Raw genomic sequence first — 16357 nt, 5'->3', positions numbered from 1 at the left:
TATTACGTTAAAGTGGCAATCCTTCTAGTGAGCCTAAATGGTGAGTGTCAGTGGCTATTCGATCATAGAGGGCATCGGAGGCAATCCTAATACAATAGCAAAATACTGCAGATCTTGGAAATCAGAAATAACAACAGAAAATGCTGGAAACACTCAGCAGGTCAGGCAGCATCCGTGGCGAGAGAAACAGAGGTAACGTTAACAGAGATAATGCTGCCTGACCTGCTGAGTGTTTTCAGCATTTTCAGAGGCAATCCTAATCTTGTCTTCACTTTCCAGATGGGAACAATGAATAATGCAAGGATCCAAGCTGAATTTCAATCCTTCCTCCCCCCCCAGCCCAGAGACACTGAGGTCAACGGTAGCATCCTACTGCCATTCCAGCTGTGAGTAGCTAATTCACTATGGACTGGGATCTAACTTGGCACCTTTCTTGTCTGGATGGATCAGTTCCTACATTATGTGCTGCATTTACCATCTATGCAGGTCCATATACACACCCAATGCAAGCTGTGGTCAGTCTTTCCTAATTTGCCAAAATTCATGCCACCGGGGCAGCGCTACTAATACTTACATAATATTTACATGTAGAGCATATGACGTGCCATAAGGCCACATTAAAAAAAAAACACTTTCAACAAAGCACGTCAAGTAAAATTGAATCATATTTGACAGTTGCGTTGATTAGGATCAGAATTAGGCTCCAGTGACAACCAACAAAAGTAATTGAGGTTGAGACAATTAATTTCTTTAAGCAACATCAGATCGAATATGTGGTTGGGACTGAGACTGGGAATTGTAGGGATAGATATAGACTGAGATGATCAAATACTCCATAGGACATGGTGGCTCTTTTGCTACTGGTGGAGAGGAGATATTGTCTGAGGAGGGAAACAAGCCATGGATGAATAGTGAAGATGACAGGGTAAATTGTACACAGACTGTGCAAGGGGATTAAAAGGCTGGGGTAGGGTCAATGAAAGGATAGATTGTCGATGCTTTGTGGAAGGATTGAGCTTGATAGGCTGAATGGCATCTTTTCATTCCATGTCATGTTAATATTTAGTGTGACAGTAAGTATGTGCAATTAGACTATCAAATTGATTGGATTTCAATAAAAAATTGCCACTTCCCCTGAAGAATTGGGGGTATAGTTGCACAGGTCGCTCACTGATAACTTGCTCAAGTGGCCATTCTTTATGCATCAGTCTGGACACCAAGATCAGGCTATTCAACATGGTGAGCATCACAGTTGAACCTGACCTTGTCCTCACTCAATGTCCAACATATGTATTTCCAGGAGGGGGTTGCTGGATAGTGACCAGGAGCAGGAACCCTGGAGAATATTCCCTTCCCAAACTCAGGGGCACAGAACCAGTTCTGATGCTCTCCGTACAGCAGATTTGGCATAGCCTGCAGAATTAAATTGGAGCCTTTGCTAGTATGTCTCTACTCAGCTACTCACTAGCTAAGCCGCTAGCTATCGAGGGAACTGTATTTCTTAATTGATCATTCAGTTAACCTGTTGGAACCTAAAATCTAGAATGTTTCAGTTGCCCACTGTCAGCTTACAGATGTCTTCTGTCCTTTCTCAACATGTTAAGTCACACCTGTCTCCGCCATGGTGTATTGGGCTGCTGGCGCACGCTCCACAGAGCTGTAAGTCATGGATTTATCCATTCCTGCTCCCACACACCACGTTTCTGAGCACAGCCAAATTAAATAGGGCGGTGGTGGGGGGGGGGGGGGGGGTGGTGGGGAGATCCACTGAACAGAGAGAGGATGACATGGTAAGTGAATTGGTAGATCCACATGTGCAACTGTGATTGAGTGTCTGAATGATAATATAAAATAGTCAAACTTCATTCAAGACTAGAGATTCATAGAATGTTTCTCCCCACAGATCAGTTGGTGCGTGCAGCAATCTTTCATCAAAGTTTGTTGGTGATAAGTCAATAAACTGGAGTTGGATGATTAGAAATTTTAGTTAGAAGTGAGATGAGGGCTATAAGGATAGATTTAGGGATAAATAATTATGCAGAGCGGAGTCATGTTATTCAGGACATGGCAATATTATCTGGAAGAAGTTCTCAGTTTTGGCTTCTTGGATGTATTACCAGTGTTTAATCACTTCCCTCAAGAAATTCAAATAACTTAGGAGAAGCTGACAATGCTGACTGTACGATACACTGGAGGAGATGCGCTCGACAGCCAAAATGGCCTATTCCCATTCCACATTTTCTTGTGCACCTCACTCCACACTGGGCTGCACTTGATTGCTGAATGATGGGCAAAGGAAGGAGAGCCTCAAAAGGGGCAGAGATATCATTTAATTTCCAGGATTGAGGAATGACAAAGCACTGTTGCCAGTTTCTGTTTAAACATATTATTTACAATATTCACTTGGCATACTACTCTGCAGTCACACCTACCCAGAATTCCCAGTTACCTTTTCCAGGTAGTTAAATTCCATAGCGATTTCTCGGAAAAAGAAGAAAACATGCCGACCATATTCTACAGCGTGGATAAAGTATGGTTCTGAAAGAAAATCAGGTAGACCTTAGCCGAGCTTCCTACCTTATCACCTACATCAAGTACGACGTTGTACCAACCATTTATTAACCCATTACAGAAAAAACTGATGTAACTGTAAATTAGTTTAACAACTTTCAATGTAATGAATAGTTTATTGCAATTGTATTGACTCAGTATTCATTATAATCCACTTTAATCATCACAAATTGCACAAACATAATTAGGTGCAGTGAAGAGAAACTACAATAATATACTAGTTTGCATTAATTATTATGAAACTGCACTGCTGATATTTTTTTTTAATATGTATGAGATTATTAAAAGGAAGGTATAGATGTTGAAAAAAGAAACTGAGGGTTAGCTAACAGGAAAGAATGGTTTCAAAGAAAAATATTACGATCTTGATGAAGTTGCCACCGGAAGCATTAACAGGCCAAAAGTAAGTAAATTTACTATCCAGTCACGTTTATTCAGAAAAGCTGCACGTTTCAAAAGGAGGAATTGGCACAAACTTGTGCACAAGACTTACAGCAGTGAATGAAAGTACTGTAGATCATTATAATCCTTGCGTTAATGTCTGAGAGAGACAACAGGTCTGCTCTGCACAATGGGCCTCCAGTACAAGTGAACATTTTTTTTATGTGAGAACCTGGGCCATCGTGTTTTATTTTATTCGTTTATAATGTCGCTGGCAAGGCCAGTATTTATTGCCCATTCCTAGTTGCCCTCGAGAAGCTGCTGGTGAGCCTCCTTCTTGAACTGCTGCAGTCCGTGTGTCAGCGGGGCACTCAGCTGTAGTGGAGATCACAGCCGAGGACAAACCTTCCCGCTCGTGGTGTACACGCAATTTCCAGTATGGAGACACTGGATGCGATCAGGTGTGGGAAGTCTGATCGATTGGATGGATTTTCCCCTTCTCCAGCCCAGGTGTCTTAAGCAGTCCCTCGGAACTGAGGATAACATAAAGGGTGGAAGATGTCTGTGCGTGAATTCTTTTAACGTGGGGTGGCCGTTGCACACCAGCTAACACACGGGCTTGACAGAGCAAGGTCTTGGTCCAATGGCAGGGGGAATCCAAGACGATTGGAGACCAGGCTCTGCTACATCGGCCTAGCACACACACACAAACATACTCCTACTATCCTCCTCCTTCCTTCCTGCAGGTCCTCTCTGCCTGGGTTTCATAGCCTAGGTGTGCAGGGCCCAACTGTAACACCTTAAATGGTGCCCTGGCTGAGGTGGCCTAATTCAGTATAGACAAGGAATCAAACCTAGGACCTTCCTGGTCTGTACTGCTCAGTATTGCACGCTACCTCCTGAGCCACTGGGGTGGCTGACTACGGTAAATATAGCAAATGTGGCAAAACATTAGGTTGATGAGAGATGCAATAAATATTTATAATATGGGAACTTATAATGATCCAATATACTTTTTCTTATACATTCCTGGGATGTGGACATCGCTGGCAAGGCCAGCATTTATTGCCCATGCCTAATTGCCCTTGAGAAGGTGGTGGTGAGCCGCCTTCTTGAATTGCTGCAGTCCGTGAGGTGAAGGTACTCCCATAGTGCTGTTAGGGAGGAAGCTACAGGATTTTGACCCAGCGACGATGAAGGAACGGCGATATACTTCCAAGTCAGGATGGTGTGTGACTTGGAGGGTAACTTGGAGGTGATGGTGTTCCCATGTGCCTGCTGCCCTTGTCCTTCTAGGTGGTAGAGGTCACGGGTTTGGGAGGCGCTGTCAAAGAAGCCTTGGCGAGTTGCTGCAGTGCATCTTGTAGATGGTACACACTGCAGCCATGGTGCGCTGGTGGTGGAGGGAGTGAATGTTTAAGGTGGTGGATGAGGTGCCAATCAAGTGAGCTGCTTTGTCCTGGATGGTGCCGAGCTTCCTGAGTGTTGTTGGAGCTGCACTCATCCAGGCAAGTGGAGAGTATTCCATTACACTCCTGACTTCAGCCTTGTAGATGGTGGAAAGGCTTTGGGGAGTCAGGAGGTGAGACACTCGCCACAGAATACCCAGCCTCTGACCTGCTCTTATAGCCACAGTATTTATGTGGCTAGTCCAGTTAAGTTTCTGGTCAATGGTGACCCCCAGGATGTTGATGGTGAGGGATTTGGCGATGGTAATGCCGTTAAATGTCAAGGGACGGCAGTTAGACACTCGCTTGTTGGAAATGGTCATTGCCTGGCACTTCCATGGTGCAAATGATACTTGCCACTTATCAGCCCAAGCCTGAATATGTCATCCAGGCCTTGCTGCATGCGGACATGGACTGCTTCATTATCTGAGGAGTTGCGAATGGAACTGAACTCTATGCAATCATCAGCGAATATCCCCACTTCTGACCTTATGATGGAGGGAAGGTCATTGATGAAGCAGCTGAAGATGTTTGGACCTAGGACACTGCCCTGAGGAATTGCTGCAGCGATGTCCTGGGGCTGAGATGATTGACCTCCACAACCATCTTCCTTTGTGCTAGGTATGACTCTAGCCAGTGGAGAGTTTTCCCTCTGATTCCCACTGACTTCAATTTTACTAGGGCTCCTTGATGCCACACTCGATCAAATGCTGCCTTGACGTCAAGGGCTGTCACTCTCACCTCACCTCTGGAATTCAGCTCTTTTGTCCATGTTTGGACCAAGGCTGTAATGAGGTCTGGAGCCGAGTGGTCCTGGCGGAACCAAAACTGAGCATCAGTGAGCAGGTTATTTGTGAATATGTGCCGCTTGATCGCACTGTCGACGACACCTTCCATCACTTTGCTGATGACTGAGAGTAAACAGAAGGGGCGGTAATTGCCGGATTGAATTTGTTCTAATTTTTGTGGACAGGACATACCTAGGCAGTTTTCCACATTGTCGGGTAGATGCCAGTGCTGTAGCTGTACTGGAACAGCTTGGCTTAGAAGCATGGCTAGTTCTGGAGCACAAGTCTTCAGCACTACAACCGGGATGTTGTCGGGGCCCATAGCCTTTGCTGTATCTAGTGCGCTCAGCCATTTCTTGATATCATGTGGAGTGAATCGACTTGGCTGAAGACTGGCTTCTGTGATGGTGGGGATTTCAGGAGGAGGCGGAGATGGATCACCAACTCGGTACTTCTGGCTGAAGATGGTTGCAAATGCTTCACCCTTGTCTTTTGCAGTCACGTGCTGGCCTCTGCCATCATTGAGGATGGGGATATTCATGGAGCCTCCTCCTCCCATTAGTTGCTTAACTGTCCACCACCATTCACGACTGGATGTGGCAGAACTGCAGAGCTTTGATCTGATCCATTGGTTGTGGGATTGCTTAGCCCTGTCTATAGCATACCGCAGAAAAGTATGATTACACTGCAGAACCTATACACGATTACAGCTGTACTTTTGGTGAAATACCATTATCAGTGATTATACCCTATCCCATGTTCCCTATGGTATGGATAAAACAAATCAAATCGATTGATTGTTTCAGTTCCTCTCAGCAATTTTTTATTCTTTCTTATGACTCTCACAATTCTTCCTGACAATTTTTCTTAAAATTTTTCTTCATTTTTTTTTTTTTACAGCCTTCCTTAAACTGTCCAGGGCTGTTTCTGTGAACTTTCATTAGCTCCATGAATCTCACTCCTCTTTGATTCAGGAGATTTCAGGTTTAAATCTCCAATAGAACATGCTATATAGAGACTGACAGATACCTGAGAATGATTATAAGGCAGGGATATAATTAAGAGGTCCAGAAAATGTCATAAATATTTCAGTGCATTATTATATCTAAAATCTGGTCTCTAATTACAGCCTTAAGTTACTTCCTTTAATTTAATTTCTCCCCATCTCACCTTAAGACACTGAGTCAGGTTGAGGCCTACTTTACTGTATATGGGAACAAATAGCCCTCTGTTATATCATCTTAATGGCCAATTTTCAAGTGTGATCCGAGACAGCGAGAACTAGTTTCCTCCGGGGAGGGTTCACAGCTAGAGGTGGATCCCGGCGTGACCACCACCCACTGCCCCAAGCCTGCCATGATCCCAACCCACCTTCCCGGATTGGGCTCATTAGCAATGCAGGGCAGGCTCTTGGCAGAGTCTCTGCCATACAGAAAGAAGCCGGCCACTGCCAAGCAGAGAAATGTGGCGGCGCTTCCATGGGTTACCCAAGAAAGAGATGGCCCATCATTAAGGGGAGCAGAAGCATCCTGAAGATTTTTGCTGAAACTTAATTTAAGACCTTGAATTGAGCCGCATCCTACACAGGGCGAGTGACTGTGGACAGAAGAGAAGGAGAGGTGACCACTACTAGGCTCTCTCCATCCACAATGGCCTTATCAAAGTATTTCTCAACTGAGCCATTGGGGAAGCTCCTATTTTGCAAAATAAATACCGGAAACTAGTTAAAGAATGAATTAAATTTTAGTAGTTTTGTTGTTCACATGATGCATTTTACCTTCATTGCTGAGGTTTATGGGTTCCAGGAGAACCTCCTGTGTTGAATTACGCTCTGCCTTGCATGCTATATTCTGTTTTAATTTTAGAAATGTCTACTTTTTGTTGGATATTGGTTGTAAAAGCCTACAATAAATCCAAGAGTTGTAATGTTACAGAATGTTTCACATATTCTCTCTGTTAAGTACTCTTGTGTGTGGACGACCTACCTTTGAACCATTTGGAGTCATGTTTGACCGTTCGGAGAGTTGGACTGTCCCCCAGGCTCCGATAGATGACAGCGTCAATCGCTAGGAAATCAGTGACCGTCGCAGTAAAAAGTTTATTATCTACAGTGTGAGAAAATCAAGAACACTTTAGCTTTTGACCAAAAAGCACCTTCTACATTGAAGAAGATAGGAGAACATTCAATAACCAATAAAGCTGGATAAAAATGCTCTTCGCCCACTAGATTAAATTGGGGTAATTTTCAATTTTGCCACATGGTGGGTAACCTGGTGAAGCGGATCGCCTGACCATTGTAGAACTCACTCCATTTCCATCCCATTGACATGAATGTGGTGTGCCTGAACACCGATGACATGGGCAATGTTGCATGGGTGCAGCATTATCAGCCCCTTTGTATACAAAGGTTCCACTTCCCACGTCATTTCTAACATCCTAATTTCTAAATAGTCTCTTGCTATTTCAATCCTTTATCACTGTGAACAAGTTACCTGGATCAATGCCGTTAATTCCCCTCATAATCTTAAAAACATAATTTAGTGTACTCCGACTTTCTAACCCTTCCTGATAACTTGGATTCCTGATATTCAAAATCATCTTTGTCCTTCCTAAAAGGGAGGAACAAAGAGAGAGGGACAAAGATCAAAGCTACATCTCATGTATTTGTATTGTCACCTCAAGACTCGACTATTCTAATGATCTTCTGGTTGGCTTCCCATCATCCCTGTCTACATGGGGGACTGCTCCCCTAACTTTTCCAATTTAAAAGTCTCATCCTCATGTTTAAATCCCTTCATGTCCTCACCCCTCCCTAACTCTGTAAAGTCCTCCAGCCCTACAACAGCTCCCGAATTCTCCGGTACTCTAACCTTGGCCTCGTGATCTCCCACTCCCTTCACCCCACCATTGGCAGCTGTGTCTTCAGCTGCTTAGGCCTCATTCTCTCCCTAAACCTCTACACTACATCTCCCTCACCTCCTTTAAGATCCTCCTTAAAACTCACCTCTTTGACCAAGCTTTTGGTCTCTTTGACCAAGCTTTTGGTCACCCCCTCCTAATATCTCCTTCTTTGGCTCGGTGCCAATTTTATTCTAATTACGACCTCTGTGAAGCACCTTGGGACATTTTTCTACTTCAAGTCCCGTTACCCAGCACCCCCGTGCTTGCTGACCTACATTGGCTCTTGGTCCACCAACGTCTCAAATTTAAAATTCTCATCCTCATGTTCAAATCGCTGTATGGCCTTGCCTGTCCCTATCTCTGTAACTTCCTCCAACCCTACAACACTGAGGTTTCTGCATTCCTCCAACTCTGGCCTCTTGTATATCCTCCATTCCCTTTGCACCATCATTGTTAGCTTTGTCTTCAGCTGTGTAGGACCTAAGGTCTGGAATTCTCTTTAAATGCCTCTCCACCTCTTACTCCTTTAAGACCCTCCTGAAAACCTACCTCTGTAACCAAGCATTGGGTCACCTGTCCTAATGTCTCCTTCTGTAGCTCGATGTCAATTTTTGTCTGAATACGCTCGTATGAAACGCCATGAGCATTTTACTACCTTAAAGGCGCTACATAAATGCAGGTTGCTGTTGTTAAAGGTGCTATGTAAATGCAAGTTGCTGTAATATCTGAAACGGTTCTTTTTAAAAAAAAATTGTGACTATACATGGCCATCTATGACATGTCAAAGTTCATCGATGTTCCCTGTACCATCGCACTGACAGTGGCTCTTTAGGAGGTTCCTCCCCCTTTCTCCCCGTCTTACTGCAGTATGACAGGTGACAGCCACCTTCTGGTACCCTTTCAAATTGACAGTCTTGTGAATCAGGACAATAGGTTCGTTTTCACTGTCTGCTATCATAGTTGAGTCTGACCTGTCCTCGCTTGATGTCCAAACATGCACACTTTCCAGCATGGGTCACTGAACAGCAATCAGGAGTGCAGAACTCGGCTGGATTTTGCCATTCCCTGGGTTCCGAGACCAAATGTAACAATGCCGTTCAAAAACTGCGGTTTGAACCTGGGACCTTTCTGGTTTCTTTGTTCACTATTATTCTCGGCAATGCATTTTCCAATTGACATATTTGGAGGAGCTGATGGTCAGTCATTAAACAGTCAACAAAAAGCAAAGTGAAACTGAAACACACCTATTCAATGTAATCTAGCCCAATTAAAGAGTTTTATTAAATGTAGTTCTTTGTACAGTATTTGGTTAACAAGTTAATTTGACATAATTTTGGATTTAGCAAATAGATGTTAAGGTTTATGTTCTTACCAGCAAAGAGTGCAACGTTGGCTTGTTTAGGATCATAGGGACATCTTGCCATACCACTGATACTAGCTCCGAGAGACTCAAGGGTATCCATCTGAAATAAATAAGGACGATCAGCTAGTAAGCGAATGAGAAATGGATCACATTAGTGCTCGGCAAACTGGTCAGAGTTGAGTGCCATGACCATATTTCATTTGAAATAGAAAAGAAAGTCAATTACACTGAAACTTTCTTATAATCAACTCATACTCCTTTTATATTGCACTCATGCAACAAAGAAATCAATTCTAAGGTGGAAAATAAATAGCCATAAATAAGCTCTTGGTCCACTGGCCACTGCTGCATTATTAACAAATGTAGTTTTGCAACTGAAGGTTGATTGTAGATGTAAGGACATTGCGGTGCTTGCACCCTCTCACTACAATTTGAAACTCAATCTTAGTCTATAATACATTTATCCTTATACTTATATTGCTTTAGTAAAGGTTTTAATTTCAGTTCAGTGTTTCATTAGTTATATTAGTAAATATCTATGTGTACATATTAAAAGTCTTGTGTATAGTGTGCACTTCCTTTCTGTGTGTCACACTTCCTGTCACAATTTTCCCATTACACTCTGTTGATAAGAACATAAGAAATAGGAGCAGGAGTAGACCATTCGCCGCCCCCCCCGAGCCTGCTCCGCCATTCAATAAGATCATGGCTGATCTGACCTTGGCCTCAACTCCACTTTCCTGCCTGTTCCCCATAACCCTTGACTCCCCTGTAGTTCAAAAATCTGTCTATCTCAGCCTTGAATATATTCAACGTCCTAATTATAAATAATTATTATAAAATTATAAAACAGCGGATTCACCGATTCACTGTGAGCAATGCAATGGGAGATTTGCTAGATTGGCCTGTGGCAATAGCTTGTGTTGGGACTTTGTTCTTTTACAAAAACACAAATCTTCTCCCTTCCTCTCCTGAAAGTGCTGGCCATTGCTGTGATATAGTACCATGAATTTCAACCACCCTCCAGTACCTCACTGTGTGCTGGTTTCCCCAAAGTTCAGGAGGCAATAGATGGCACCTACATTGCATTGCAGGCTCCAACTGTAAACTTATTGAATTTCCTAAATAGAAGGGGATTCCAGTGACTGAATGTTTACGGTGTTTGTGACCAGCAGTAATCAATTCTCCATGCCAGTGCCCAATATGTGTGGAGTTGTTACAATACTTTTATCAGAAAGCAGTCTAACCTCCAAGTTCTATTCAAGTGTTGGGATAGCTTCTGGAAGACAAGACATAATCCTTCTTTCCAGGGCTCATGATCCCACATGGAGTTCCTATCTCATCAGCGGAGCATTGGTACAACGAGGCAGGTCTGTCAATGTCCAGCAAGACTTGAATGGAATCTCAAAGGCATATGGAGATGCAGGTCTTCCAAGAGCTACAAATTAAGGGGAGGTGGCCTACAAATGGTCCACAGGCCATATTACAAGTATCTCTGACACAGTGGAACTAGAAAACACAACCATTTGCAGTGTTCACTCAATAGGCTAATGCAATTTGAGATTTTTTAAATAAAGTTTGGTCAAAAAATTGCTAATTTATCCTTCAAAGGGCATTTAGAAGAGGTGCCAGCTATACGAATATCAATAATAGTCTGTATGAATAAAACATATTCCAGGCACATTATTACTGTAATGGGCTGTCAGAATTCAGGAAACACTGAGCACAGATTACAAGCCAGAAAGAGTCTATTTCTTTTGATCTCTTCACACTTTCGACTATCAAAATGGAACAGAGGCCGCTAATAACTTGATTTTATTGAGAGATTAAAATTGGGTATAGCAAAGAATTACAGCAATTTTTGAAATTCCTGTCAGGAAGGCCTGCTAGTTGTTACAGCTGTATTCTTACTGACCTGTGTGGAAAATTGCATTGAGTTTTCAAAAACTAAATACTTTTTTCCCTAAAATGTGAGGCCCACTATGTACATAAGGGATAATGTACATTCCTCACAGAAGCCTAGGATTATATTTAACCACATAATTCCTGCAACTCTCAGTGAAATTTCAGCAGTGAGAAGGGCCAAGTCAACAACTCCAGTAAGAAAGCTGTACCATGGCGTTACCTGCCTACTTCTCTTCTGTAAGAGCACCTGGTCTTCTTCAGTAACAAATATTCAGTAACGTAGGTTGGAAGTAACATTCATGTTGCTGCAGGCTAAACCTTGCCCCCCACCCACCCCTCCCACCCTATCCCAAGGGAAAAATCAACCATTCTACATTCTTGGACTCCAGGTATTTTGGGGTCTTAGTGCTGGGCACCACCATGATTGAACAGAGTAGAAGAGAAGACGAGATGAATTATTCAGAGAAAAAAAAATGTACAAAGGTGAGTGGACTGGAGAAGACTAGAGAGTGGGGTATAGACTTTCCTCAGTGGTGAATATAGTGCTGCCGATTAGCGTAACTATTTCCAGAAGCAGTTCAATTGTCTTTAGTGCACCTTCATTATATATTCATGGTAGACTCCCAATACTATTAGCGCAACCCCTGCATAGCTACTCAGTGCTGGTGAAAAGTTCACGGACTGCTCCAGGACTACCAAGCTAACAGGGAGGCGGACATACCTTGTAACTATGTGCTGCAACAAGTAAGCTTCCTAGTTACAGCCACCTTGCTCTTACTGCATTGAAGATCATCTGTAACTTACCACCTATGTATAGGAGGTAGCACAATACCCTTAACACCCCCTTCCTTCTGCAAGTTGTCCTTTATTCACAGTGGCACATGCAGTGAAGCAGTAGAAGACTAGAGGAGTATAAAAAGTGCAGGGGCATACTTAAAAAAGAAATTAGGAGGGCGAGGAGGGGCCATGAAATAACACTGGCGAGCAAAATAAAGGAAAATCCTAAGATGTTTTATAAGTATATTAAGGGCAAGAGGATAACCAGGGAAAGGGTAGGGCCCATTAGGGACCAAAGTGGCAATCTGTGTGTAGAGCCAGATGATGTAGGCGGGGTTTTAAATGAATTTTTTGCATCTGTGTTCACTATGGAGAGAGACGATGCAGACATAGAAATCGGGCAAGGGGACTGTGACATACTTGAACATATTAGCATCGAGAGGGAGGAGGTGCTAGCGGTTTTAGCAGGCCAAAAAGTGGATAAATCCCCAGGCCCGGACGAGATGTATCCCAGGCTGCTGTGGGAGGCAAAGGAGGCGATTGCAGGGGCTCTGACACAAATTTTCAGAACCTCTCTGGCCACAGGGGATGTACCAGAGGACTGGAGAACAGCTAATGTAGTACCATTATACAAGAAGGGTAGCAGGGATAAACCAGGGAATTACAGGCCAGTGAGCCTAACATCTGTGGTAGGGAAATTATTGGAAAAAATTCTGAGGGACAAAATTAGTCTCCACTTGGAGAGGCAAGGATTAATCGGGGATAGTCAGCATGGCTTTGTCAAGGGTAAGTCATGTCTGACAAATCTGATTGAATTTTTCGAGGGGGTAACTAGGGGGGTGGATGAGGGAAATGCTGTGGATGTGGTTTACATGGACTTCAGTAAAGCTTTTGACAAAGTCCCGCATAGGAGACTGGTCAAGAAGGTAAGAGCCCATGGGATCCAGGGTGCCTTGGCGCGTTGGATCCTAAACTGGCTGAGTGGCAGGAGGCAGAGGGTGATGGTCGAAGGATGCTTTTGTGACTGGAAGCCTGTGTCCAGTGGGGTACCTCAGGGATCGGTGCCGGGTCCCTTGTTGTTTGTGATCTACATAAATGATTTGGATGAGAATGTAAAAGGTATGATCAGTAAGTTCGCAGATGACACGAAAATTGGTGGGGTGGTAAATTGCGAGGAGGAAAGCCTCAGGCTACAGGACGATATAAACGGGTTGGTCAGATGGGCGGAAAAGTGGCAAATGGAATTTAACCCTGAAAAGTGCGAGGTGATGCATTTTGGACGGACAAATAAGGCAAGGGAATACACAATGAGTGGTAGGACCCTAGGAAGTACAGAGGGTCAGAGGGACCTTGGTGTACATGTACATAGATCTCTGAAGGCAGCGGAACAGGTAGATAAGGTGGTTAAAAAGGCATATGGGATACTTGCCTTCATTAGCCGAGGCATAGAATATAAGAGCAGGGAGGTTATGATGGAGCTGTACAAAACGCTGGTGAGGCCACAGCTGGAGTACTGTGTGCAGTTCTGGTCGCCTCACTATAGGAAGGGTGTGATTGCTTTGGAGAGGGTGCAGAGAAGATTCACCAGGATGTTACCTGGGATGGAGCGCCTCAGCTATGAAGAAAGACTAAACAGGCTGGGGTTGTTTTCCTTGGAGCAAAGAAGGCTGAGGGGGGACCTGATTGAGGTGTACAAAATGATGAGGGGCATAGATAGGGTAGATAAAGAGGAACTTTTCCCCTTAGTAGGGGGGTCAATAACAAGGGGGCATAGATTCAGGGTAAGGGGCAGGAGATTTAGAGGGGATTTGAGGAGGAACTTTTTCGCCCAGAGGGTGGCTGGAATCTGGAACTCACTGCCTGAAAGGGTGGTAGAGGCAGGAACCCTCACAACATTCAAGAAGCATTTGGATGAGCACTTGAAATGCCATTGCATACAAGGCTATGGACCAAATGCTGGAAAATGGGATTAGACAGGACAGGGATGGATGGGCGGCGCGGACACGATGGGCCGAATGGCCTCTTTCTTTGCTGTAACACTCTATGACTCTATGACTTACATGATAGGTATTTCATTCCCAGCACCTGTTTTCATCCCATTAAGCAATGCCTTCTAAAACCTGGGCTGCCTTTCATAGAATGACACTCAAACACAAATGGCCACCACCAAAGACTAAGGCGGTGATTTTGACGGTGCTCAGAAGGCGGGTTTGGAGGCAGGTCAGAGGTTAAATTCATTTTGATTGACGGCGGGTTCCGATCCCGCCGTCAACCCGCCTCCAAACAGCTTTCCCAAGTGTCTGGTCCACGATTTGCAAATGGACCCAACACCTAGCGGCGGGAAGCGGATTAACTGCAATTAGCTGCCTATTAACAAGTACTTGCCAGTCGATTTCAGGCTGTTTTTGGATTTTTCCACTTCTGGGTCGGGTTTCCTGAAGTCCGGACACCGCGCCAGGTAAGTGTGGCGTGTTGTGAGTTTGCTGTAATGTTTGTGGAATGATGAAAGCTGCAGAAGTGGTGTGAAGGATCCAATGTTGCACTTGGTGAGTTTCAGAGCAAAGAAAATGTTGGTTACTGCATTTTTAAAACAGCTACAGATTTCTTTAGCTTACCAGTTTTTAAATCCATGTCCAGTGCCACCTCATTGGGAGAACCTCTCTCACCAGTGACAGATCGCTTCTGTCACCTCACCTGCAGCTGCCATCTATTCCAGCCTATGGAGGGAGCCATTGGAGAGCCTGGGTGCAAGAGCTCACCTTTTTGCAGTGATTGTCAGTGTTTTCAGCACCTCAATGCGGTCAAACACTGAGAAATCAACTGTCAAAATAAAATTGTGCGTGGTTCCTTTAAGGAAACCGGCAGGTGACACGTCATCAAATGACGTCATCAGACCCGCCTCCTGTTAATTGGCGTGCTTAACAAGGTCAATCAAGTAAAATCACGTCTGTGGAGCGGATGCAGCTCGGGGCGGGACTGGAAGCTGGAAATCAGCTGACCCACACTCAACCTGCCTCCATTAATAAAATCGCGGCCTAAGAAATAATATCCCAATCCCCCAGGGAACCTGCTGCAAATCATTAGCCGGTCACCTCAGAATGTCCTGTCAATATTGGACAAGTAGGAGGCTAGGACTGAAAGGGCACACATGGTAGGCACCAAGCGAAGGCATAGTGGTCTCAAACAGTAACAAGATTGTCCAATTTAGTGTGAGTGGAATGTTTTGGTCACTGATAGGATTTGTGTGGAATGATTTGGGGCAAGGTGGGGGAATGGCTGTGAGAAGGTATAGCAGAATAAGTTGTGGAGAAGAGCATCATGTCAGCAAGTGACTGAGTTGAGTTTGTTGCCAAAGGGAAACAGAACCCATTTGACCATTGCCTCGGTTCTTAGTCAGCTGAAGGTCTCCCTTATGGACCCTGTCCACAGCTGTTTGGCAGCTGGCACAACTCAGTTAATGCCTTGTAAGGGGGGTTTAGCTTTCTGAAGCATTACCAAGGAATTACGGTGAAGTCGCCTCTCCTAGATCTTCAGACAGGGAAGTGTGAGTATTAGTGCAATAGGGGTTGGAGGAAAATCAAGCCCAAGTGTCAGGGTATTTAACCTGTGGACATCACAGCTAAGCTCAATCCTGTGCTGACTTATGGATAGAATTTACACAGGGTTTTTCCAATCTCCTGCTGTAACTTCAGCGGAAGATCGATAGAAACTCTAGGGTTTTTGCCAATATTGTGCCAAAGTTACAGTGGGAGATCAGGAGAAGCCTGCAGAAATTCTACCTCCTCGTGTTACAAGAATGGATCCACATATAAAGGAGGATGAAGCCTATCTGATCTTTTCTGTCCTTAGCCCAAGCTCACTGAAGCCAATTAGAATGGCATAACTTCAACCCTGACCCTAATGCTTTGCTGTGTCAGTGCCATGTTCCTTGGTTGCCCTGTTCTGTGTTGTCGGTTTGCTGTATTTTAGCAGTGTATTTTGTTTGTCTTGTGATGCCTCCCTGGCTAAATATTCTGCTGACAATCACTAAACTCATAGATGAAGAATAGTTACTTGGGCAAAGTCACGGCGGGCAGTCAGTGCTCTGGAACTGAGGGAGTGCTGCATTGTCAGAGGTGCCGTCTTTTGGATGAGACATTAAACCGAGGCCCCATCTGCCCTCTCAGGTGGGCAGAAGAGATCCCGTGACACTATTTTGAAGAGGAGCAGGGGAGTTATCCCTG

The 16357-nt window shown here is 44.3% G+C and overlaps 1 protein-coding gene across 1 annotated transcript in view; it reads right to left on the bottom strand.

Annotated features, from left to right (window-relative positions):
- The window catches only part of LOC147108294 (semaphorin-6B-like), a 789919-nt gene that overhangs the window by 142118 nt on the left and 631444 nt on the right, over positions 1-16357 (bottom strand). The window contains exons 8-10 of the mRNA XM_086004876.1: positions 9462-9552; positions 7174-7293; positions 2450-2538 (exon numbers count right to left, since the gene is read on the bottom strand). Of these exons, the coding sequence (XP_085861002.1) occupies positions 2450-2538; positions 7174-7293; positions 9462-9552 (300 nt within the window). The remainder of the gene's footprint in view (positions 1-2449; positions 2539-7173; positions 7294-9461; positions 9553-16357) is intronic.

This window comes from Somniosus microcephalus, chromosome 13 (assembly GCF_052327205.1).
Source record: "Somniosus microcephalus isolate GS21.2 chromosome 13, FLI_Smic_1.0, whole genome shotgun sequence".
NCBI lineage: Eukaryota > Metazoa > Chordata > Chondrichthyes > Squaliformes > Somniosidae > Somniosus > Somniosus microcephalus.
The sequence above is the reverse complement of the archived record's forward strand: the minus strand, read 5'-3'. Positions and strand labels throughout refer to the sequence as shown.